The following is a 24,143-nucleotide window of genomic DNA, read 5'->3' as shown; positions in this document are numbered from 1 at the left end:
TAGGCTACTTATAATTTTATTGTCAATTTAAACATTATCCGTTCTCTTCAAGTATCGTGCATTTATGCAGTATTCCTTTTGGTAAGATACTGTAGGATTCTAATCTTATACTTTATATTTAAATTACATATAAAGAAGGAAAAATATGGTTTTATCAAGAGAAAGTTGTCTTCGTTTCTTTGTGCAGTTGGTCATCGTGTCTATAGCAGACTACTCAATACGAATAGCGTTAACCGTTTTACCGACTTATAAAAGGGTTGTACGCGATGTCAGTACGTATAAAATAAAGTAGGTTGTCAATTATTAATCGAGGTTAATTGGTACTGACAATTAAAGTAAAGCAGAACCGTATTATAATCTTGAATTTTGCAAACGTGTTGCATACGTGGCAGGCTTCTTGACCAATAGGAGTATGCGTGAGTTCGATAGGCGTGGCTTCGAACTCGTACATTCGCTCCGTACGTCCGGCCGCCATAATTCTTAAGAAGAGATCGTCGCGTGTGAATTTCTGATCGTGTTCTTCCATCGGGAACGAAGTACGTTCCTTATCGCACGTTCCCCACACGGAAAGTCTAACCGAAAGAATCCTCTGTAAGCTGTGAAGAGTGTGAGTGTTTTCTATCATTGGAAAGTCTAGTGAAAATTTAACGATCTGATCGTTTTTGCCGGTACTGTGGAAAATTCTTGATCGCTAGGACTGTAGTGGATACTGCCGGCAAGAGCTTGCTGACGTCTTGCTCTGTCATCCATATGTCATTTCTTTCTTGAATTTAACACTTTGTAATCTTCGGCGTATTAACATATTACCTGTTCTGGTAAAAACGTTGAATTTCGCGATATAAATAATGGTTTCACATAGAATCAGTCAGCCAGTTGTATCGGCAATTATCTGTTAACGTTTCTTGTTGCGTTCGAATAGTGTTCATTGGCTGACTATGTGATTATTTCTGTTTCCGTAAATAGTGCAGTTTCGGTGTTTCGATATACAAAATTTGTAGCTGCTTTGATATTACTCGTTAGAGAGCTATTAATTTGTAGATTATGCAGAAATGACGTATTTTTATTGCTACTGATGTAAAACTTTAAGCCATACGTGAGAGAATCAAAGGAAGTGAACATTACACGATTAAGAAAGGACTAGATACATAAGAGCAGTTTCGAAGTGTATCATTATTGAAGCATTTAATTTGTACAGAGAAGAGGATAAGAATTAGCGACATGGATCTTCAGACAGGATTGGTTTGTGTTGGAGTGGTTGTGATCTCAGCTGCAGTTATTCTTCTCGTGTCAATGTTTGGCATTAAAGAAAAATCTTATGAAGAAGCCATAGCTGAACAACGCAAACTTCCCGACGATCTACTGCTTGGTAAGAGACGTCTTTCGGTTTTTTTTGGTTCATTTCGTTTTTGGAAGCGGATACCGTTTCAGTCGGTAATTTTCATACAGCCTTATTTAAATGTTTTTCAAAATTTTTATTTTTGACACTCCCTGTGAATTTAATTTCTACAAGAAATTTTATCATTGTTTTGAAATGTATGTTGCTCTTTTTTTAATACTTATATAAATTCTTTAATGAAGTGACCAATATTTTGTTATGATATATATACTATTGTGCTGTATCATAATGATACTTTATTATCACGTACCTACATATTCTTTGGGCTGTATAAACAAAATTATTTATCATTTGTTGTCATACGGATTCAAATATGCATCATTTTCCTATGTATTTCTTAGGTGCAGAAACTAAGCATGACAATTAATAGTTAATAAAATACTAATTTTTGAAGAAATGTCTATTCCTTGGGTTTATTACTCTTGTTCTCTTATATCATACATTTAAACTTCTTATCTAAAGTTCTTGTATTATCCGGACAGTGATCCCATTAAGTATATTTAAACTTTTAGTTTATTGTGGTTAGCCTTTCTAATTATACATTAAGCACATCTATAAGATTCTTATGAAGCTTGGTATATTTAGGTAAAAAGGATAAGGGGAAAGAAAAGAAACATAAAAACAAGGCTGGAAAGAAAGTAAAGGAGAAGAAGGAAGAGAAGGATGAAAAAGAAGAAGAAAAGTCTGAGCATGTCCAGTTTGAAGAAACTCCTGAAATTTTGCCATCTGAGCCATCTACTCAGGTAAGAAATTTTATATGCTCAGAGTTTTGTAAATATTAGTTTGTAAAAGTTTTGATACTGTAATGTTTTAGGCATATATGAAAGACTTATATTTAGTTTTAATTATTTTTATCTGATATTAAGTCCCTTTTGGGACATAGGTGTGAACAGTTGATCAAAAATAATAGCATTCAAGGATACGTGCCTTTTTATGTTATGTTAAACATAAATTTTAAAATATTCTCAAACTAATGATCAACTTATATATTTTATGTTGATTCAGCATCATTTTAGATCAATTATAAAATATTAGTTTTAGCATATAGTTCTATTACTTTTTGGGGCTTGGGGAAATTATGCATAACAATTTTTGTCTTACAATTTAAAAACTAGTACAGGTATTTTAACCTGAATAACATGTATAGTATTCATGGTCTCTTATTCTTATCCATTTCATGCATGAAATATGGTACTTTGGTTTCATATCAAATATCACACATGTGGGTCATCTACAAGGTCTTCAAAATCAAGTATAACTATGTGACTCATAATGTAAACTAATTTTCTTCCTATACAATTCAAATATTTTCTCCTATTGTGTGATAAAGTATTAATTTTGCTTCATGGAAGGAAGTGTCTCAATGGTAAAAACAAGTGCTGTTCCTAGAAGGATGACATCATTACTCCACAAATATTACTTAAAACTTCTGATGGCCATTCTTAATATGTGCAAATATTATTATTAGTAACTAAATAATACCTTATGACTCATAATTATTGAGAAACTATGGGTAGTAGCTTATGTTTTATTTCTACCACAAAAAGGAGAAAACAAAATAAACATGCATACATTTTTAAGCTCTGTCTCGCTATTAGTTTTACTTCTTATTTATTTTGAGTTGTGTATAGACCTTATTGACCATGTTCTAACACATTAATGGTGTAGACCTTGTTTACACTGATGCATACTAAGGACTATCTCACTTTATTTCTATATGAATAGGTGTGATGGCTTGATCTTAATTCGCTTATTAAAAGCCTGATGTATATAAGGCCATAGTCCATTAACCTAATAATATGCTAGTCACTATATTGCAAATTATAAATTGCTATTCTATTGATCAAGGGTTTAATATTTGAGTTAGTTTGTGATTTGCAAGAATTGTAACATGTTTTCAAGCAAGAGATAATATACATATGTATAAAGAAATTATAGAACCAAAACTGGTACTCTGATATGGTTTCACAATTAACCACATATAGCCATACGGTTTAGTCGTCTACAATATTTGATGTCTCATCACTTATCTCTTTCATTGCGTATATATATATATACTAAACGTGCGTACAAAGAAGTCGAATTGTTTTTCCAAGTGCTGAAAAAGTTGCTAGTATCATATTTACTTCTAAAAATATTGCTTATATTGATATATTAATTTTCGTATTAATATCTCTTAAATATTAAACTTGTTTCAATTTGTTCTGAGAATATTAACGTAATTTTAGCAATGCCATTCTTTAACGTCATGAAAAATTTTTAAACAATATTTTTGCTAAGCTTACGATGTTTTCATATTCCATGGCATCAATCAATTGTTTGAAACTTTTTCAAATGTCACCATAGCTCACGGTATCGATTTCGTACTATAGGTCAAGAAAATTTCGCATATATCAATTATGTTCGTTCAAATATTCGATTAAATAGTTCCGACGTCCTTTTTATGAAGTAACAAAATGATAATTTTTGATAATATATGTTTTTTATAGAAAAAATATGACCTGGTAAGTTTAAAAAAAGGCTCTGACGCATCCCCAATATTTTTCTTGTTCTTAACGTAAACGGAAAACAGATTGTATTCACTGAATATGAAAAAACTCATTGATAAATGTATTTCACAATCAAAGATCATATTCTATAAATAGCTGTAGCATGTATCCTCGGAATGACCTGATTTCCCGGCTGTTTGTATTTTATCATTACGGTAAAGTAGTCTTATTCCATCAATTTGATAGTTGAAAGTAATTTTATTTATTTGAAATAATCTCTTTTGACAGAAGTAGGTACGATACAAAGTTGTTGAAAAAAATAATTTTACAAAAGACTCGGAATCTTAACAGATAATTGAATTGTAGCTTATCTGGATAGTTAACTGTTGCCGTTAAACATAAACTCGCTCAATGCATTTTGCATTTATTCAATTCCGTACTTAATATACAATATTTCATTCAACAGTTTTCGTAAACTGTCGAAAATATGGCCTCATATTCATCAAACTTTCGTGACCAAGAAAAGTCAGGCAACTAATGTTCTGTTCATTCTGGAAGACGAAGGCACAGAGGTATCAAAATATATTGAAAACCTAACAATATCCATTGAATTTGTCAATGCCAGTTATAAGAGTCTGTCAAAAATTCGAACTAAAGTACATACCGAGGCGAAAAAAGGATTAGCAATCACATGATAAATTGACGTATGCAGTAAGATTAACCAATTATGATAAGACACACTAACTGCTTTTCATGTTGTTTATTTTTAAGAAATATTTTTTGTCTAGTGTCTAATGCACATTCTCACACGCGATGCAGGAATAATACTTCGTATATTGTTATATTCCACATCGTTATGCATTATTATACTGAATGTTTGGGGAACATTTTTGCTTTCATTGGAAACACAGGAGAGTGGCAAAGGGAGTAAGAAGAAGAACAAGGTTGAAAAGGTAAAGCCAATCCTTATCAATAAGGATGAGCCAGTGGTCATTGCACCCGAATTGAGTCCTTCGCAGCCTCCTTTGGAGGAAGCCAATCATTTCGACCTAATTCAGCCAAAGGACGACCTTGAACTTATCCGGAGCCACAGTGTGAGTGTCTTGCTTCTGGTAGAGTTAGCTATCACTTTAATATCCTGGACATTAGAGTACGTGTCTCTTTTGAAATTTATACTTCTATTGTGCATATTACAATGGTACGCTTCTTGTTTCATACACAAGCCACATGGAATCTTTCTTTTCTAGGAGCTTAACCCTATCGTTCCTTCATTTACACAATAGCTTTGGTTTATAAACATAAAGGGGTACTTAACATTCATTGTCCTTGAACGAAGCATGATGCGGATTTGCATGAACGCATTTGTTTTTTGGTTTTTCACAAGTACCTTACAGAATACGTTTTAACGATTTTCTTTATTTTTGCTTTGGCACAGAAGAATGTCTGCCCACAATTAACTAGACGTGACTCCTGGTCACCTTGCACGCACAGTCTGTTTATAATATTTGAAGATTTTGTTTTCAAAATACTCCTTGTTAAAGAGTATCATCGCAAATGAGGACACACTCCTGAAGATATATTTATAGCTTAAACGTGTTTATTGACAGAGAGAAAATCTTCAACAAATGAGCCAGTCCGAACCGATTGTGAATAAGTCACCGAAAGAGACTCCAACTAGGTCAAAGAAAAACTCGAAGGAGGTGTCCAAGAAAAGAGACGAAAGCAAAGATGAGAAGAAGGAAGTTGTCACTAGTGCCAGCGCGCCTCAGCAGATCAGCAAGGAACTTATAAAGGATGTTAAGGAACAGCAGAAAGAGACTCCAGTGAAAGAGTCGAAGGAAGTCGCAAAGGAAACTGCGCTCCCTGTCCAATCATCCGTCAAAGAAACCAAGAGTAAGAAGAAGAAGAATGACATTTTGGCACAGATTGGTGAGTAAACATTCTCATGTCGCATCTCAGTACTCGCTGTATTTTCGTACTTTCGTTCCACAGGAGAATTCAATCGGGTTGCATATATTATGTATACATATTTCGCCAAGCCGCATACTTCTGCCTCTCTCGGTATCACAACGTCACAAGATTCCAATTATAACGTGATCTCCAAATTTTCAGAAATTGGGGGTGACGTTTGCAAACATAACGTGAAATGTTCCTTTGCTACTTAATTAGATTAGCATATGCCTGAAGCATAATTAATCCATGACTCACTATATTTCTAGCTACTTGTCGCGTGTATGTACGTTCGCTTAAGTTATAGCTAATAAAACTCAAACCCACTCAGTACTCTGAGTTAAATCCGGCTCAGAGCTGTCAAAAGCGCTAAAATTCACTTCTTACTTTTAGCCAAGAATGTTATTCCTAACGTACAATCATACAATCGAACATTGAAAGCTTATACTGCCGATCGTTAGTCGGGATACAGTTTGTCGGACTTCGTATGTCGATAGGCACTTGAGATCCTTATTACGCGAAGAAAAATCCATAGAAAACCTAAACTGCTCTTTTATAATTCAAAGTCTTGTATCGATTCTACACCTGACCTTATTCTTGTAACAGAAACATAAATCGAAAGCGTCGAGCTCTTATTGTCTCCTTCAGCGCGTGTAACTTTTATTGCGTTTCTACAGAGTTCAGTACTGATATATGTTATTTAGAACGCGATAGTCTACGGTCTATACAAGACTATCTATATTTAGTTCAACCGTGTCTAAAATCATTTTTGTTCGTTTGCCAGTACTTATCAAGGCGCTGCTTTTACTACTTACTTTGATACTTCCTATGCCAACGATCTTACTAATTCAACTTTTATTGTAGTGAAAAATTGCAGGAAACGGCATTGGAAATAACATAGGAAAATATATGCTGTCTCAGACACAATTTTCCCTAATTAAAAATAAACACTACAACATATAATTCATTTAATTTAATGCAAACACATAAAACTATTTCTGATTATAATCTTATAATGTTAATACTCAATTAGAGAGCCATACCTAATTTCTTTATCGGATTTGTGTACATCCGATCTTTGATGATTAGTATTAATTTGAAGCTCTAATGAAAAACCCATTCAATAATGGCACTATATCACCATTGTTCGCCAATTTTATAAGAGTCCCATGAGTTTCAAGAAGAATTCAGCCAAGCTAAAATCAGGTATATTCCACTGTAGTGCTTTGGAATGTGGCTGAGGTGGAATCAGTCCCCCTCTCCGTCCACTTAGGTCGATGTCCGAACAGTTACCACCAAGGTCTCTTTCATATTAGGAGTAGCTTTCTGCATACATTCTTTTCGATAAAATGTACGACTTAGTATATTACCTTATTGGTGATTTTGTTGCAGTATGATTATCTAATATTATCAGCTGTCCGTTTAAAAATTCCGAGCAGGGGTATTAAATAGGATAGAAATAGTTGACCTGTCTCATGGCAATAGCTTAGTCGCATTCATTAACTCGCTCTGCCGTTTAAACTATAATTATACCAGTCCAATGTATGCTAATTTTGTGTTAACTGTTTCTTAGCTATGACCTAGGTTTCTCAGTGTTTTCGCTTTGTCAGACTATAATTAAATATTTATGAATTGGTAGTGATATACTAGTTATTGTGTCTACGCAGGTCTGGAGCAATCATTTATGTAATTTAATGATTGCTTTTATAAACGATATACAACTTGCATTCATTGTTACTTTTGTTAGGATATTATGGGCAATTCTGTCTAGGTTCTATTAATACAGTTGAGGGGATGTTTGTTTGATTGTAGGTGGAGACAAAGACGGCGTCAACGTTTCTCTATTGATGCCTCTCGTTCAGAAGGCTGAGCTCAGCCGTTCCGAAATTCAAATTCTTATTGATCAGCTTTTGAACAAGCAATTGGATAACCCGTTGGAACACTCAGAATGGACTGAAGGCCGTGCAGATCCCGTAATAAAATTGAAGAAACAACTTGCTGAAAGAGAGAAGGCTCTTGCTGATGAGCATGAAGCCAGTGTTGCCTTTCAGAATAAGTTGAAGGAACTGCGTGCTGAACTTAATGCCGAGCGATCCAGATTGTCTGCCAGCGTCAGACAACTCGAAGAGGCTCTTAACGCAAAGGTTACCGAGGCGCAGACACTTCACACTCGTATGCAACACATCTTAGAGAGTCATGCCGCCGAAAAACAAGGTTTTGCACGGCAGATCGAGCAGCTTCAGTCAAAGGTTAATGAAGATGCTGCGATTATTCATAAGATGAAGGAAGATCAGGGACAGACACAAGGCCACATGCAGCAGGAGTTGATTGCACAACGTAAACAATTGGAGGCGCAGTACGCTCAGATGCGTGACAATGAGAATGCCTTGAAAGCACAACTTTCACAGAAACACGCGGAAGTTCAAGAGTTGCAGAATGTTAGCTTGACAGTTTCTCAAGAATTGCAAGTTACTTGCGAGAATAGCACCGCTGAGATAGAGATGCTGCGACAACAGTTGAGTATCATGCAAGACCAGTTGATGCATTCAGAAAGCCAGTTGCAGCATTTCAAAGAGGCGGGTGACAGACTACAGGATATGGCTAGACAACTTGAGGTAAGCGTTAACGATTATGTATATTGTACAACATTTTGTTTTCTTCATAAAGTTAGCTGTTTCTTGACATAACGAGTCGTGTGTTGCTTTCGTAGGAATCCCATCGTGCTAAGGCTGATTTGGATCACAGATTACAAACTGCTCATCGTCATCAGCAGGAGTTACAAAAACAAGTAAACACCATTAAAGCTGAATTGAATGTTGCGAAAACCGAAGGGAGCGAGGCTGTTGCTGTAAAGGCTGAATTCAATAAGGTTCAGTCAGAATTGATGAAATTGAAATCGGACCTATCCCTTTCGCAAATTGAGGTTAAATCCGAAGCTGATGAAATTACGACGCTTAAAACTTTACTGGTTGGTAAAGAAGACGAGCTGAAGCAAGTCCAGTCCATGCTCAATAATTCGCAGGAAGAATTGCAAAAATCTCAAGCTGAATTCAAACGTGTCGAGGCTGAATTAAACAGTATTCAAGAAAAATCGAAGAAAGCGACATCAGAACTTGTTAAGGCACATGATGATTTGAAGCAAGCTCAGAATGAACTTACCAAAGCAGAACATGACCTGACTAATACTAGTGCCGAATTGTCCAAGATTCAGGGAGAATTGTTTAAGGCACAGGCCGATTTGAAGGCATCAAATGTCACTGTGGAGGAACTCAGAAATCTCAAGGCTGAATTTGACAGACTTCAACAGGGAGGCAAGAAATCGGACGATGCTCACTTGCAAGTTATGCGTTTGCAGGAGGAAAATGAAAGACTGTCAGCTCAGGTAGATTGAACAAGGATGATGTAATAAAAAGATAAATTATTCGCATTTGAAATTTAAATCTTCTTTCAACGATGTTTATTACTTTTTTTCAGCTCGGAAATGTTGCTGAATTACAGAAAGAACTGGAACATCTTCGCCATGAAAAGGATACATTGGAATCTCGATTGGCAGCCATCACTGAACGCCCAGCTGCTGAAGGACGCGAAAATGGTATCGAGGAAAAGACCCAGAAAAACAATGTTCAACATTTAGAACATGATCAACTGTAAGTATTTTTGATAATTATTAATACAAGTTATGTTTGATAGTGATATTAAAAGAACAATGTAACGTGAGTAAAAAAATTGTATGTCAATATCTGCTGTTGTTTGCCGTTACACAGTGCTGAGCAAAGAAACTTTAAACTGGATAATCTGACTCATGAATTGCGGCAAAAGGAAACGGAACTCGTTAAACTGAATGCACAAGTTGAAACTTTACGAAGTGACGTGAACAATCAACGTAGCCTCGTTAAACGATTGCAAGACGATTTGGATGCTCAACGTGCAAAGAATAATGTAAGCGCTGAGCTATGTTGTTAATAATTTATAAACAGTAGTATTAACGTTATTTTTAAAAATGAAACAAGTCATCACTAAATATCCTATGATCGAATTTTATTCACAGTATATTCTTTACTTGCTTCCATCACTTTACCAATAATTTTTTTATTTAAATACATTGACAGATATTCTTTTTCATATATTGAAACAACTTCAACAGTAGACTATTGTTTTTTTACGTACCCGATTGTCAGTAGGTTTTATTGATTTCTTTATTTCTTTTTGTTGACTTTGTGGCTTACTTCAGGAGTTACGTACTAAGAACTGGAAAGTGATGGAAGCTCTTTCTGCTGCCGAGTACCGCGCTAAAACCAATACCGAAAAGAGCGCTGATGTAAGTCTCTCTCCTGTGTAATTAGAACTTTTTATGTTCCTTTATCACTTTTTAATCCATTTTCGTATCTGATACTAATTTTGGCGTATTTCAATTTTAATAGCAAACATTTCGGGATTTTTCAACACAATCAAAACATTTTTCTATGCAACAGTTTAGTGACGATCATTTGTATATTTGTAATGACATCATTATCTATATTTTAAACTGTGTTCGAATATACATGGTTGATTGTAGCATATGTACGTGAAATAATGAAATTTTCAGTATCATTTCATCTGTTCGACCATCATATTTAAAATATGTTGTGTTACGCTGGTTTCTTTTAATTTATAGGAGTTAATACAGAAGGCACAAAGCGAAGAACAGGAAACAACCAAAGCACTGTTGCAAAGGATATTCCCAGAAATTAAAGTGTCCGAAAAATCACACGAGAAATGGGTAAATGCCTTCGAAGAGAGGGTTTACGCGGCTCTCATTGAATTAAGAAAGAAACAAGAAGTGCCTCAAGGAAATCCTGATTTAGAAAGCCAAAATCAGAATCTACAGGGAATGGTTTCGCATTACAAGCAAATTATTGATGACACGGTAAGACTCGTTGTAGAAATGTAAATATATTTCCATAAGGTTTATTTTTATATAACGTGTATATATCAATTTGTAGGAAAGTATGCTTAACAAACTCCAGAGTCATATAGAATCGGAAGAAACAAGATGGCAGGCGCAACTTCGGCAAAAAGAAAACGAAGTAGCAAATCTGAGGGTAGAACTTAACGACCTTCGAAATAAATCGACCGTCAGTGAAAAGGTAAGATGAACGTTCAACTGATATTTTTGTATCTTTTTAGAGAGAATTGTTATGCATGACTTTATAGTGGGGATTGTTAGATATTCATAATAACAGTTACATATGCATACACAACGTTGTAGTTAAAATAGATGTTTGAGTTTCATACGATTATTACGAAGTTTGGTTTTTATGAATGATAAAAGAAAAATAAATCAGAATTACACATTTCTCTTCGTTGTTACGTTATTTTGAGTTATTTGCTGTCATTTATATGTGACTATATTTTGTAGTCTGAATGTTAGGTTTTACATAGAGCATTGTTTCATCAAGAGTTGTGGATTTTGGCTTTCTATTGAAGGGTACCAATGTGTCATGGTCTAATACCAGGTAGCAGATATAGGTAGTTGTTAGGAAGTGTCTGAGAGTTCATGATAGTGTATATCGTTGTGGCAGCTGGCGATAAAACAAGTTTATCAAACTGTGGACTCCGTATACTATGACAGTGATGGGGTCGAGTTTGCATTTAACTGTATCGAGAAATCTCTCCCCGCCATCACCAGTGAGGTATGGAGTCTCCCTTGTTCAAAAATTGTACGGGTCTATTGTTGTGTCCACCTAGAATCGGATTTGTAGAAAACTTTTATCGACTATGGCAATGGGAACTCAATTTCCATGTCACTAACACTTTGCTCAGTTATGCATTGTTATCATTAGAGCGTAATTAATTCCGGGGTACCTACGTGGAAAGTGATTTGCGTATTAATTAAATGGAAGTTAGATACATTTTTTAAATTAGTTGATGACATGGAATTGTGTTTATATTTTTGTGTCGTCTCCTGTAATGTAGTGTAAAACACTTGAATTGTTTAATACAGTCTCTGCTTCTTTCGTGTATTTCTTATATTTGTCCCGTATTTGTTGTGTTTTCGCTTTCGCCATTTATATCTTCCTATGGGGACGTAATAGGGGAATCAAATAGTATACAGAATAATTACTTCTTGTGCATTTATGTAAAGAATAATAAAGCTATGTCAAATTATTTATTCATGTAAGATTTAAATTTCTTAAAGACATTCGGGTATCCTACATTGCTTACATCGTGAAGACTCCTGTAAAAAAGTGTATCACTAAGCGTGTCTGTTTCTATTTATATAGCTTCAACAAAAAATATCGGAGTTGGAAGCAAGATTAGCTGAAGAAGAATCACTTAGAGAAGAGGCTAAGGCTGAATTGCTGGCTCTCAGAGCTGCACACAAACCTTCTCCTACTAAAGGAGGTCATAGTCATGACCTTGCCGCTCTGGAACAGCTTCAAGAGGTACAACAATATTGTATTAAAAATAGATAATGAATAGTACCAGTAAACAATTTGAAATTAAAGTACAGCACTCTGTAGTACAAGCAGGATATTTTGTATTTATTTAGGCCTGTCTTAATTATTCTTCAGACAGCGAGGTTCCGAAATCGATTATTTCCTTCTACTAGGCGATTTCTGATACCCTTTCTACTGTCCGATTCTTAATAATTTACATGCAGCACGGATTCGCTTAAGTAGACTCGCTTTGGAACTGCATTGGTTGAATTTTTATTTCGTTACAGGAGAAGGCGAGACTGTCGGAAGAGTTGCAAAGCGAAAGCAGTAAAAGAGCAACTCTGGACGCAGAAGTCATCAAGCTTCGTTCTCTTGTGGAAACTAGTGAGTCCAGCTTGGTTCAAGAAAAGAATCTCGTTTCACAACTTCAACAAGAGGTGACGCAACTCAAGGTAAGACCGTAAATAAATAATGCAATGGGTCGATACTTTCCAAAATCTGTTGAGCTATAAATCAAAGAATGAATAATTCATCGAAATAGGTAGAGATGAGCGTTTGAAGTCGAAGACGAAGGTGGAATCATCGTGTATTTTGTATAGAGTGAGTGGGCGTGTGTATGTATCAAATGTGTGGACGGATGTGTTTCAGAGTGAAGTTTGTGGTGGCAGTAGCAGCTCGGATCAATCAACATTAAATGGTCCACCAACATCTGATTCTCCTAAATCCGAGGTTAGTAGGTGCTATCACGGCTGTGATTATTTATTATGACAGTATTTTATTCTCTGGAAGAACCAATACCCAAAGACAGAATATTAGGTTATGTCGAAAGGGGAAACTAATATGGAGGTCAAAATCTAAAATTAAGAAAGTTAATACAAATGTACTATTACTGTGTATTACTTATCAGTATACTTTGTTAAAGACGATATATTATTCTCTTTCGGTATTGGGTTTTTGGTGAATATTTGTGTCGTGAATAATATGCGCTTTCCGTAAAGGAGAAGTAACAGAGTGTTTTAATCGAATTCCTATTGGATCTTGAATTTCATTTCATTATGAATTTTTAGCGTTCAGTAGGTTCGCTTGTTTATACCCTTTTCAACGTCATTGTTTTTGCAATTTTTAATGTGCAACTGTTATTTTGCAATCGTAGGTTTTATTTCATACCGTTAGAATCTTTTGAGCAATCGAACCTAACGAATGGTGCCTGTATTTAATCAGTGTTTTTTTTTTAAATTTGTATATGCTATAACGAAATGGCGATTATTTTGAAGCGAGGCATATTTAATTTGAGAAGAAATCATAGATTTTTTTTTTCATAATAGTACGCAATTGATTATCTTAAATTATGAAATGAAATTCATTCCTTTGCTATATTCATCGTACGAATAACATACAGGACCAATTTAATCGCCAGATTTGATTTAGCAGGCAAAAAGGAGCAATGTCTTAGAAATTATGCGAAGTGTAATGAGAAAGGACATTGCTTTTGTTTGCATGAAAAGGTGAACAATGACTACCCTCGTATTGACATCTCTCAATAAAATGCAGCCAACACTAGCGGCACAGTCTTTGCTAGCCGCATTAGAAAAAACCTTCAAGAACACAGAACTTGCAAACTGTTCAATAACCGAGCCCATCAATTCGCTTCAGTCTCAGGCAGAAAACGACAACAGGTCCCTTACCTCAAAAATCTCCCCCAAAACCTGTCACACGACAGATCACAACACACAGGCTAGCTGGAATCCCTTGAATGGCCAGCAACATAAAAAGCACAAGAAAAAGAGGAAGGTAAACCCATAAATTTTTGAAATTATGGGAAGGTTTTACTGGCTCGATAAATATAATTGATGCACCTCAGTTGGTAATTGGCAATTGAAAGTTCATTTCGCTTGTGCTCAACCATTGTGAAGTATGTCGTCTATCAATTGTAGCGTTTGATTCGTCCGAATGTATTAGTAAAATTATCTGTAAGAAACCAATCATTGAAATATTATATTGATACAATTGTTATACTATTGATGCCATTGTACAAACGATAAATATAATTAATCTACTATTTTTACTCTTATAAAATATTTCTTCAATCGACAGATTCTCATTGGAGCACATAACTTAGTTGCAATGAGATGTTGTACGTAGAGACGAAAATATAATTTGCAATCTAAGCTTTAATGACATAAGTTTATTCGATGAATATCAACGTTGAAATACGATATTCGAATATTGACGACTGTATTTTACAATGGTCTTAAGCACAACGGTGTTTTTACTCTTATGTTGCTGTGATTCACTTACTCTGACATTCTGTTTAGTAGATCGTATTTCGGAAGGAAGTATTTTGCGGTAGACCGACTGAATACCTGCATTTCGTTGTTATACTTATGCTAGTGGTTTTATTCTACGAAAGAAAATTACTTGTGGCGGGTAGTTACCACAACCAATTGGCATGCGTGACTTACAATTAGTTCAATGGTGGTAAAACGATGTAGTAGTTTGTAAAGTAGTATATATTATTTTCAGAGTTTATTCACAAATCCATTTAAGTTCGCATAGATTGACAAATGAGAAAGGTATAAAATACTTGAGTGATTTTACACGTTCTCATAAATGTTCTGCAGTATCTGAGGTTGCAGAAAAATCTGATAAAAAAATTGCATAGAAAGTTGCAGGCGAATGAAGAGAACGTGAAATTAAATTGTAGTCACTACATCATTGAAGTTCTATCGAACGTCTATAATACGATATTAATTACTTTGAAATATATCACTTGATAATGATATAATCATGATACACATAATGAACGCAACACAATTTATACGTGATAGATCTACAGTTAGAGGATCATACTTTTATTTTATTATTTATAGGATAGTGTTTCATTATAAACACTTTATTCTTGATAATGATCAAGTTATGAAAACAATGATTAAGTGTGTATACACATTATAAATAATTTTACAATAGGTGCTTCACTCCTTCAGTCAGATTTTTTTTTTTTAATTTTTGTAATTATTCGAGTAACCATAACAGGATCATGCTCTCGTCATACCCTTACCAGGTACATCAATATTATACGATTCGGGGGGGTCGATAATTTGATGCTACTTGGGGTACTACGTACGTCCCTTTGTCCCAGTGTTTGTTCTAACGTTTCATTAAGATTTAACTTGATATACGTTGGCAATAATGAGATGTCCATTGTGCAAAAAGTGATTTGTCAGAAGCCGTCGATGAGAGTCGTTCACTTATGAGAGAAATAAAAAAAAAATAGTTCTGCCATTTTTAGCCTGACGTTATAACCAATAACGTATCTGTTGTGTTTTGGTTGTTCCGACAGTCCACTAAGAAATCCACGGCAAAGCGGCGCAGATTCGCAGGTATGGAAAAATAAAAATGAGATTCTGAAATGTTGGCTCTTAGCCTTAAATCAAAAGGGTTGATGGTAGACTGCTGGTAGCAGTTTGTACTTATCCGGTTTTATAATCTTTTGTTTTTACGTACTTTTCTGTTATTTTCATATACATATATTTCATTATCATTATGAACTTTTTTTTTTAAATACACCTTACGAGGACTAACGTTTGGGCCTGCTTGAGGTATTAAGTCACTCTCTAAATTCAACGTGATTAAAATATAATTGATACGTTAAATGAGTTTTTGCGATAAAAACAAATTTTGTTTTCTCATTTTGTTGCTGCAATCATGTATAGTAAATGACGTACATGAGATATCTTGATAATAACAGGATCCTTTATAGAATCTGAAATTTCATTTTCTCAAGCAACGTCTTTCCTCAAAATTCCACCAATTTCTTGATTCACAGTACATTGCTATAAAATTGCTCTCGTTATTAGTGTAATGATGCATTGCTGTGTGATAACATATTATAACAACTAGAGATTTATATTCTTCCCTATGTATCGTACACTGGTCCAGATACGTCCTGTTTAATTAAGAACGATCAACTTACCATAAAGTGTAAGTTTTGTCGTCGGTCGTTTATAATTTTTTTTTTGTATTCCATATATATCATATTACAGTCTCTCACAATCCATTCTGAGATCATATGCGATGTTTGGATCATAGCTGCATAATGTTTATGTTCAAATAGCTTTAGGTTTCCACCTTTTTTCGTTTTTCTTTTTTTTTTTGTTACTATAGTGCATAGTGAATGTCTTTTTGCATCTTGATTGTCCCAGATCATCATACGCAGCGCTGGCAATTACACGCGTCTTTTTTCACCTTCATTTCCTTTACATTCATTTCGTTATCAGATACCGTACAGTGGTGATTTATACCGTATAAGACATTTACGAGAGTGGCTTCTAGCATTCGCTTTCGGTGTAACCATTTGTATGTTGGATGGTTGCAGTGTGGTAAATGGAACAAGAGAAAAGAATAGTAGGTCAGTTCATGTCAATGACAAGAGAGCAGATTGTACATAGGTAGGAAATGGAAAACAAAAGGAAGGCGTTTCACCGAACGCTGTGAGTCTTGGCTTAATTAAATATTTTGATAGTCATTTTTTGTTCTAGTAGTGATGATTTCGACTATGCTGTTATTACTTATTCCGAAATATTTTTTTTTTTTTGTTGAAATTTATAGTAAATGTTAATCAAAATTATTATTCACTGTCAGTTGAGAACCTAATGCATTTTTATATTCTGTGTTATTATTGTAGTCAGATTCTCTGTTGGACCAAGGTGAAAGGGTTAGAGAAGAAAATCATAAAAGACATTAATAATTAAGAAAATTTGTATATACGGATGGAAATGACTTATTTCGCACATAATTAGTATTCCGTATTAATATAACGAAGCACCAGAGTCGAAATGTCATTAATTGATATAATAATGGAAACACTTGATTATAAATTATTGATTGTAAATAGTTGCAAAGTTTTAAGAAATTTTGTCAACGCAAACACTGGGGTAAAGGGTACACTCTGTGTAGTCGACTAAATATTCCCATTAATTATGTTTATCATTTATTATATGTTTTTATATTAATATTTAATGATGCATATGTAGTTATATTATATCGTATCTCCTTTTTCATTTCAGATCACATATGGATATTCATTTTCATTTAAATGTCATCTTCATTATGTGACGTTATTTTAGATTTATGCACCTTAGATAAAAATTTCAAAGTTTTCACTAAATAGTAGATTTTTGTATTAAGTCGATAAGATGCAAGACTACGCACATCATATTGCAACAATGAATGCGAATTTGTATTGTTGTGGGTCTTCCTTGTGCACGAATAGATACCTTGATTTTGGCGCTTCGGAAACGCTCAGTGAAACTTCATCTATGTCGAAGCATATTAATTTCTGTGACCCAAACAGTATAAATGACCCATTTATTATCTACACTATTTGCCTGCTAATATTGTTTTTTGCCTGTATTTATTATTTAGTTTATTCGGTGCAGTAATACCATGAGAATTTATTCCATTTAGTTAATCAATTTCATGCAGCTTTTTAGCAATTGGTGATTGTTAATTTTTGATTTTTCACAGTTTAAATATTACCTACCTTTGTGCGTGTTTAGTTATTGTTTCTCATTTCAATAGGTTGCTAGAAGTTTAGGTGTTGAAGTTGATATGAAAATTTTACTAGCTATTCCTATTTATGTCCTATTCTACTGACATTACAATGTGCTAATAATGTGTGGACACAAAGAAAAAACACGCAAAAAGGATACCCTTTTCCAACAATAATCAGCTTGAAATATAAAAATGTAAAATTAGACAATTTGGCATGTTTCGCGGTTTTGGGAACATATCCTTCTTGCTACAGTATTATACGCGAAAGATTGTTGGAAAAGGGACTGACGAAAAAATGAAGGTGCAATTTTTGTTTAATGTTGAATGTAGTTCTGTCTCTCCTATGATTCAACGTATAATCATACATTAACGTTTGGCCATTAAATCATGTCAATGTATTTTCAGGGTGGTTCAGGAAAAAAGTAACTCCAAAGAATAAGCTGCGTTAACGGAGTACCAGTGGAGACGATACAAGAATGAAATAAGTAGTCGTATTCAGAGACATCACGTTGAAGTTAATCGCTCCTAGTCAACTAATGCAATGCATTTTCGAATATTGTAAACGCCACTATGAGCTAGTAACTTAAATCAGATGACTATGAATATGGCCCATACGTGTTTAAACAGGGGTAAGCAGTCATACTGTGACCACAAATGGCAGAGATTTTGCTACTGAGAAGACTAATATAATAATTAAAATGATACTGATAATGTTTATTATAAAAAAAAATATCATATTTTATTATGTGGAGTAAGTTTAAGCAAGTAAACAAGTAGGTAGTAAAGAAAAATGTTGAAAATGGTATGTGTGACGGTTACACAAATAAACGTGCAAGTACCACTCGAGTCGCATCTCACGGATGCAGGAGCTATTACACGTCTCTTAACGTCAGATTATGTTCTTTTTGTCGCGACAAAATTCGTAGAATTTGTATTTCTATAAAATGCATAATTTCGCTGAATTGTCATGTGAAATGCGTAAAATAAGCGTGTCCCGTCCACAAAATGGGCATGGAATAACAACAGCGTCCCACTCAGCCTAAATATATCCAATTAATTAAACCAACTCGAACTCGTAATTAGTATTCTGTTTTATTAGTGGGTAAAGGGCAAATTTCGTAATAGTAATAATGCAACAGGAATTATATATGTTAATTATATATATATATATATATGCCGATAAATTAGGCATCTCTACAATGATGAAATTTTTAAGTAAATTTCGTACTTGAAATGAATTTGTATACACAGTCGAAATGCTCTTTAAGTAAATTACATGTGCAATAAATAACTCAAGACCTACTGTCTTGTGCGAACGAAAGAATTCTAGTGGGATCTAGCCAAGTAGAATACGATTATCACGTGAAATTGAATTGAATATCATGTATATCATTAATTTGACACGTGGCAATGTAGGGGGCGCAAACTCTATTTTTCAAACATTTATTCTACAGGTAGGGTCATATCAAGAGTCTGGATAGAAAAATTATACAACTGAAATTTAATTGCATTTATTCCAAAACTCATTAGGACTATGTTGCACCTAAGTCAAATTATATCTTAGTTGCACGAGACTTCGTTACAGAAAATGTAACTACAGTGTTTGAAGTAATGGTGAAATATGATGTTGATAATGAAAGGAGCAAGCGTGCGTTAGTGTATGCAACTTCAGTAGAAAACAATATCTTATATAAGGCAAGCATTTTCCGTAAAAAAAAAATGCGTAGGACAAAATAAAAAATACAATAACAACTTGCTGAGGTATCGTCTTTTTGATATGTCAATTTTACTTTGATTGCGCATATAGTTTAATCTTTACCGAACACTACCTGAGCTATTAGCTCGTAAATAAATCATTTAGAGTTCAATGGAAAAGTAATAAATTCATTATATTAAGAGCTACAAGTTTTGTTCATCCCACACCGTACTTATTTTATATACGTTTGATATCTAGGGAAATTAAGGTGAACTCGGGAATGATTTATTCCCTTATTCGCAAGTTATGTCGTTATTGCATAAACGTTATAATAAATACAGGTGAAATCCAAATGATATTCAATTTATAGCTGCTGACAATCCCGGCAATCTTGAAAGCTTTGTACACGATAATTTTTATTTCCTTACGTTATGGCAAATTATGTTTCTACTTTACTCGTACTTCAATTAGTCAATATAGGTCAACATGGAATGGCAGCATTGCCAAATTAATTATTGATTATTATTATCACTGCTATGCTACTACACAAGACAGACCATGTTATGTTATGTTATTGTAGAATCATTTATTATTTATATTTCTCTTGAAATTATACGAATGAAATGTTTTCAATTTTGACACATGCATGTATCGTCCGAAAAAGATGGTAATTTCTAAAGTCTCGTTTAATATCATTACAGTTGTAATATAGCATAAGAATTATACTGAAATAAAATATATGTAAAATGTAAGAGTTTGTATTATATTATTTACTTTTCTTAAATATCAGTAGTCCGACGAGGAAGTATTCAGAAATAATTACATTTCATTATGAATTTATTGGAAAAAAGAAACTGAGAATTTGTGCACAATCGACGATGTCTTATTAATTATTGATTATTAATCCATGCTAAACTTTAATATTTTAAAAACTAAATTTATAATCTCTGTCATATATTGAAGTTCCACGATATTACGTTTTCACCAAATACTCCTGAAATCAGAGGTAGCTTCGTTTTTCTTTAAAAATAACTAAACTGATCATTATAAAATTAGAGCTATTTGGAATGCTAATACTAGAGACAACTTCAAAATTTTGTCTCGATCTTTAACGTGTGTCAATCTCTTTAAAAGCGTAAGTTAACGGAGGAAAGAAGAAGCTGTCTTTTAAATTTCTCAAAAAAGAGCTGTCGCTATACGGAGTCTTGCATAAAAAACATTCATAAGCATAACGTAAGATTTAAGTTAAGGGAATCAACTCACCTCTAAGTGCATTAATTTAATATGGTTTGGAGAAATCCATGAATATAGCTTCCCAGATCTTCATCTTGATTAGTCCATGAAATATAAACACTTTTTTGATCATCCTTATCGCCTTCTACTTTAACCAAAACAGATTCAACCGATATCGAACCATCGGTTAATTGAACAGTCCAACCCTGTAGTCGTTCTTTTAGGGGTTGTAACAATTTTGTAGTAGTAGCATGTGCTGGGCTGGGGTCTCTCACATGCAGTGTAGATGTAAATCTAACTACATGTTTTGAAATTCCTGCAGATTTGGCCACCTGTAACAAAATTTGGAAAATGACATACGTAATTCTTTCTTATGCATATAAACAAATAACGTAATACAAAATTAACAAAATTAATACCGACCTCATCAGCGTCTACGAGGCACACACCATCTTCTCGAAGCATCAAGATACTGTGAAGTAATCTTCGTCTTTTCGGATCTGGAGGTAATGCTGCGTACGTTTTTGCTTCAGTTTTCAAAAGAGCCAGAGATGCATCAACAGGTACTTTGGACGAAGTTGATATCACGCAAGTTTCTCCATTAGCAGGATTGTAACAATTCGTCCCGTATTCTTGTTTGATCATTTCTTTGAGATACTCCATTTTTGCAAATTCCCCGTGTACCAGCATTACATTTTTGGGCTCGCAATATTGTATCAACTGCATAATACCTTTTGCATCAGCATGAGCTGAGAAAGACATATATTCTACAGCCATCTTCACTTCTACAATTTGTCTATTTTCAAACTCTATTCTCTTAGTGCCATTTAGGACTTTGTGACCGACTGTACCCTGCACGCAGAATCCGGGCATAATAACCATGTTTGCTTCGTTTGGAGCCCACTTTTTAAAGATTTGCAATGATAGTCCAGCATGCAACATGCCTGGGGTAGCAAAAACAACCATAGCTCCCGGATTATCAATATAGGCTTTATCGAACGGTTTTATGTGCTTGAACTCAAACATGTTTCTTTGTACAAATGTTTTCTTAATCTTTTGATTTGTCCAAGTGATAAACATTTTATAATAATTATTTGCCTTTTCTGTAAGACCAAGGGCAAAGTATACTGGAACTTTCAAATTCATTCTTTCCCAGTATGTTTCTAAAAGTATACAGAGTTCTTGAGCTCGTCCCAGTGCAAACACCGGGATTAATACTTTGCCGCCTCTATCTATGCATTCATGAACCTAAAAGTAATAGAATCCATTGTAAATTTACTAGATAACGTAATAACAATGCATTACAATTAATGTTTGTACCTTCTTCAAGAAGTCTCTCTCTCTACATCTTTTGGAATCGCGGATAGTTGTGGCATAAGTTGATTCAGAGATCAATAAATCTGGTCTACACTTATCTATCCATGCTGCACCTAAATGTCTATCTGGAGTCATGTTATAGTCTCCAGTATATACAATACTTTGCGCACCAACACGAATCCAAAACATAGCAGCTCCAAGTACATGTCCTGCATAGTATGCCTTTATCTCCAATTCCGGATCAACCATTACCGATTGATGTAAAGTGACTGCAATAACCTTTTTCATACAGTCTTTGATCATTTGTGATGTGAAGAAGTTACTCTCTCCCTTTCGCTCTACTGCAACCTTTCTCATATCCTCTAGAAGTATTGGAGCTATTGCCTTGGTAGGATGGGTCATGTAAATTGGACCAGTATAGCCTACCTGATTGAGAAGAATATTACTAGTTGTAATAGTGTTAAAATATGTTGATCAAGATTTATATTTAATTAACAAGTTACCATCTCTGTAAAATATGGAAGCGCACCACAGTGATCCAAGTGAAAATGTGAAATTATAACACAATCTATGTGACTAGTTGCAGGACCTTCTGGTACAATGTATGAAAAATCTGGGAATCTTCTTTCATCGTTAAAACCCATATGCATCCCACAGTCGAGCATAATATTCTTTCCTCCCATAGATACAAGAATGCAGCTCCTGCCCACATCTTGACCAGCTCCCAATGGTGTTATTTTAATATCAGGCATGATTTTCAAACTTCACTTCTATTATATTTTAGGAACATGAATATAACTACAAAATCCTATAATAATACATATATTTTGTAGAAAAATATTAAATTTATGCTATTAAAATTAAGATAATTTAATTTAAAACGTCATAATATAGTTACAGTGTTAATATTTTTCAAATATAATGAGAGGCTACCAGAAAAACGACTGCATTTAATAAAATAAAAGATGAATATTATTGACATAATCTAACCACTTTGTAATCTAGTATTTAAACTTCACCCTTTAAGATATTACATATTTTCTTCACTAACTTTCCATTACTTATATACCGGTTGATCTGATGAATCAGTATGATTTATCAAACAGTTGAAAAAGGACAGATTACACGTGTTGATGATTTTTAAATCCCCAACAAGTATCACTTCATCTGAGTAAACTGAAATAAATGTCCAGTAAACATAACATAACATAACCTCAAATGTTTCCAATCATTAGTAGATACATATGTAGCAACAAACTCCCCAACAGCGCATATATAGCAGAGATCCTTCCTTCCTTTCCTTATGGCTGACTCCTCCAATGAGGAGATGTGTCCCAATCGGGGACATGTGCCAGATATAGCAGAGATGAGTAGGGAGATGCGCAACGCTACGATTTTAGGCGATACCAAAATTATGGCGCTGAATCGTAGCGGCGAGTCTGGAAGTACAATTTTCTGATCATCGCCTCCGTCGACAAAGCATATCCCGTCGTAGCCGAGCTAAAAATGAACACGAACGCGTAGATTGGCGGGCAGAGGTTCTCCGCTATTCACCACTGGCTCACAAAGCAACCCTTTGACCGAGACCGGAAACTTCTCAAGAACTATTGAAAAAGCTTATTGTTGAAACATTTTAAGGACATTTTTAAGAAAGTGCAGTGCCAACTTGACACCCATGCAGCACCTCAATTTTTACTAAATATTATTGGATCTTGATTTACTTTCAAAATTTATTTAAAATAAAAATTGAGGTTAAATCAAAATCTTGCAGAATATACGGAGTAGATAAAAATTGAATTGAAATTGTAGAATGTCGAAAATAAATTACGTTTCAATTGAAATATTAATATATTAGGTGTTTGGAACGTTAAAATAATTAATTAAATCAATAAAGTAAAATACTAACACTTAGAAATGGGAAATTCTGGCCAAGCATATTTAGAAGTATTGGAAGTTGCCCAAAATTGTGTGCGCGCAAATTCGTCGCGCAGAACTCGGTGAGTGGGAGCAGGCGGAGAGTGGGGGGCGAGCTCGAGGCAGAGCCCGGACTCGGAGCGCTCATTCTTCCATGAGCCGGTCTCCTACACTGG

The 24,143-nt window shown here is 34.4% G+C and overlaps 2 protein-coding genes across 21 annotated transcripts; one reads left to right on the top strand and one right to left on the bottom strand.

Moving 5' to 3' along the window:
• Positions 1-345: 345 nt before the first annotated feature.
• Positions 346-19,703, top strand: LOC107269056 (kinectin). Of its 14 annotated transcripts, none has more exons than XM_025086343.1 (18): positions 348-536; positions 1,196-1,366; positions 1,982-2,139; positions 4,797-4,979; positions 5,493-5,814; positions 7,648-8,450; positions 8,546-9,217; positions 9,310-9,482; positions 9,600-9,774; positions 10,067-10,153; positions 10,490-10,741; positions 10,818-10,961; positions 11,397-11,507; positions 12,099-12,260; positions 12,542-12,706; positions 12,903-12,983; positions 13,806-14,045; positions 18,213-19,703. In XM_025086343.1, the coding sequence occupies exons 2-18, from the start codon at positions 1,219-1,221 to the stop codon at positions 18,231-18,233; spliced, it is 3,897 nt and encodes a 1,298-aa protein (XP_024942111.1). In that variant the 5' UTR covers positions 348-536; positions 1,196-1,218; the 3' UTR covers positions 18,234-19,703. The 14 variants fall into 14 exon arrangements, with proteins under 14 accessions (XP_015597973.1, XP_024942111.1, XP_015597967.1 ...); XM_015742481.2 differs by having other exon boundaries at positions 348-607; XM_025086342.1 differs by having other exon boundaries at positions 348-607; positions 1,039-1,366.
• On the bottom strand, positions 16,263-23,460 carry LOC107269060 (integrator complex subunit 11). Of its 7 annotated transcripts, none has more exons than XM_025086352.1 (6): positions 23,105-23,460; positions 22,557-22,861; positions 22,057-22,479; positions 21,160-21,984; positions 20,767-21,068; positions 16,263-16,592 (listed from the first exon to the last, which is right to left on the bottom strand). In XM_025086352.1, the coding sequence occupies exons 2-5, from the start codon at positions 22,803-22,805 to the stop codon at positions 20,778-20,780; spliced, it is 1,788 nt and encodes a 595-aa protein (XP_024942120.1). In that variant the 5' UTR covers positions 22,806-22,861; positions 23,105-23,460; the 3' UTR covers positions 16,263-16,592; positions 20,767-20,777. The 7 variants fall into 7 exon arrangements, with proteins under 7 accessions (XP_024942120.1, XP_024942115.1, XP_024942117.1 ...); XM_025086347.1 differs by lacking the exon at positions 16,263-16,592 and adding an exon at positions 20,323-20,497; XM_025086349.1 differs by lacking the exon at positions 16,263-16,592 and having other exon boundaries at positions 20,778-21,068; positions 23,105-23,229; positions 23,296-23,460.
• Positions 23,461-24,143: the final 683 nt, after the last annotated feature.

This window comes from Cephus cinctus, unplaced genomic scaffold (genome assembly GCF_000341935.2).
Source record: "Cephus cinctus unplaced genomic scaffold, Ccin1 Ccin1_scaffold0597, whole genome shotgun sequence".
Taxonomy (NCBI): domain Eukaryota; kingdom Metazoa; phylum Arthropoda; class Insecta; order Hymenoptera; family Cephidae; genus Cephus; species Cephus cinctus.
Note: the sequence above shows the minus strand (reverse complement) of the source record. Positions and strands in the feature narration are given on the sequence as shown.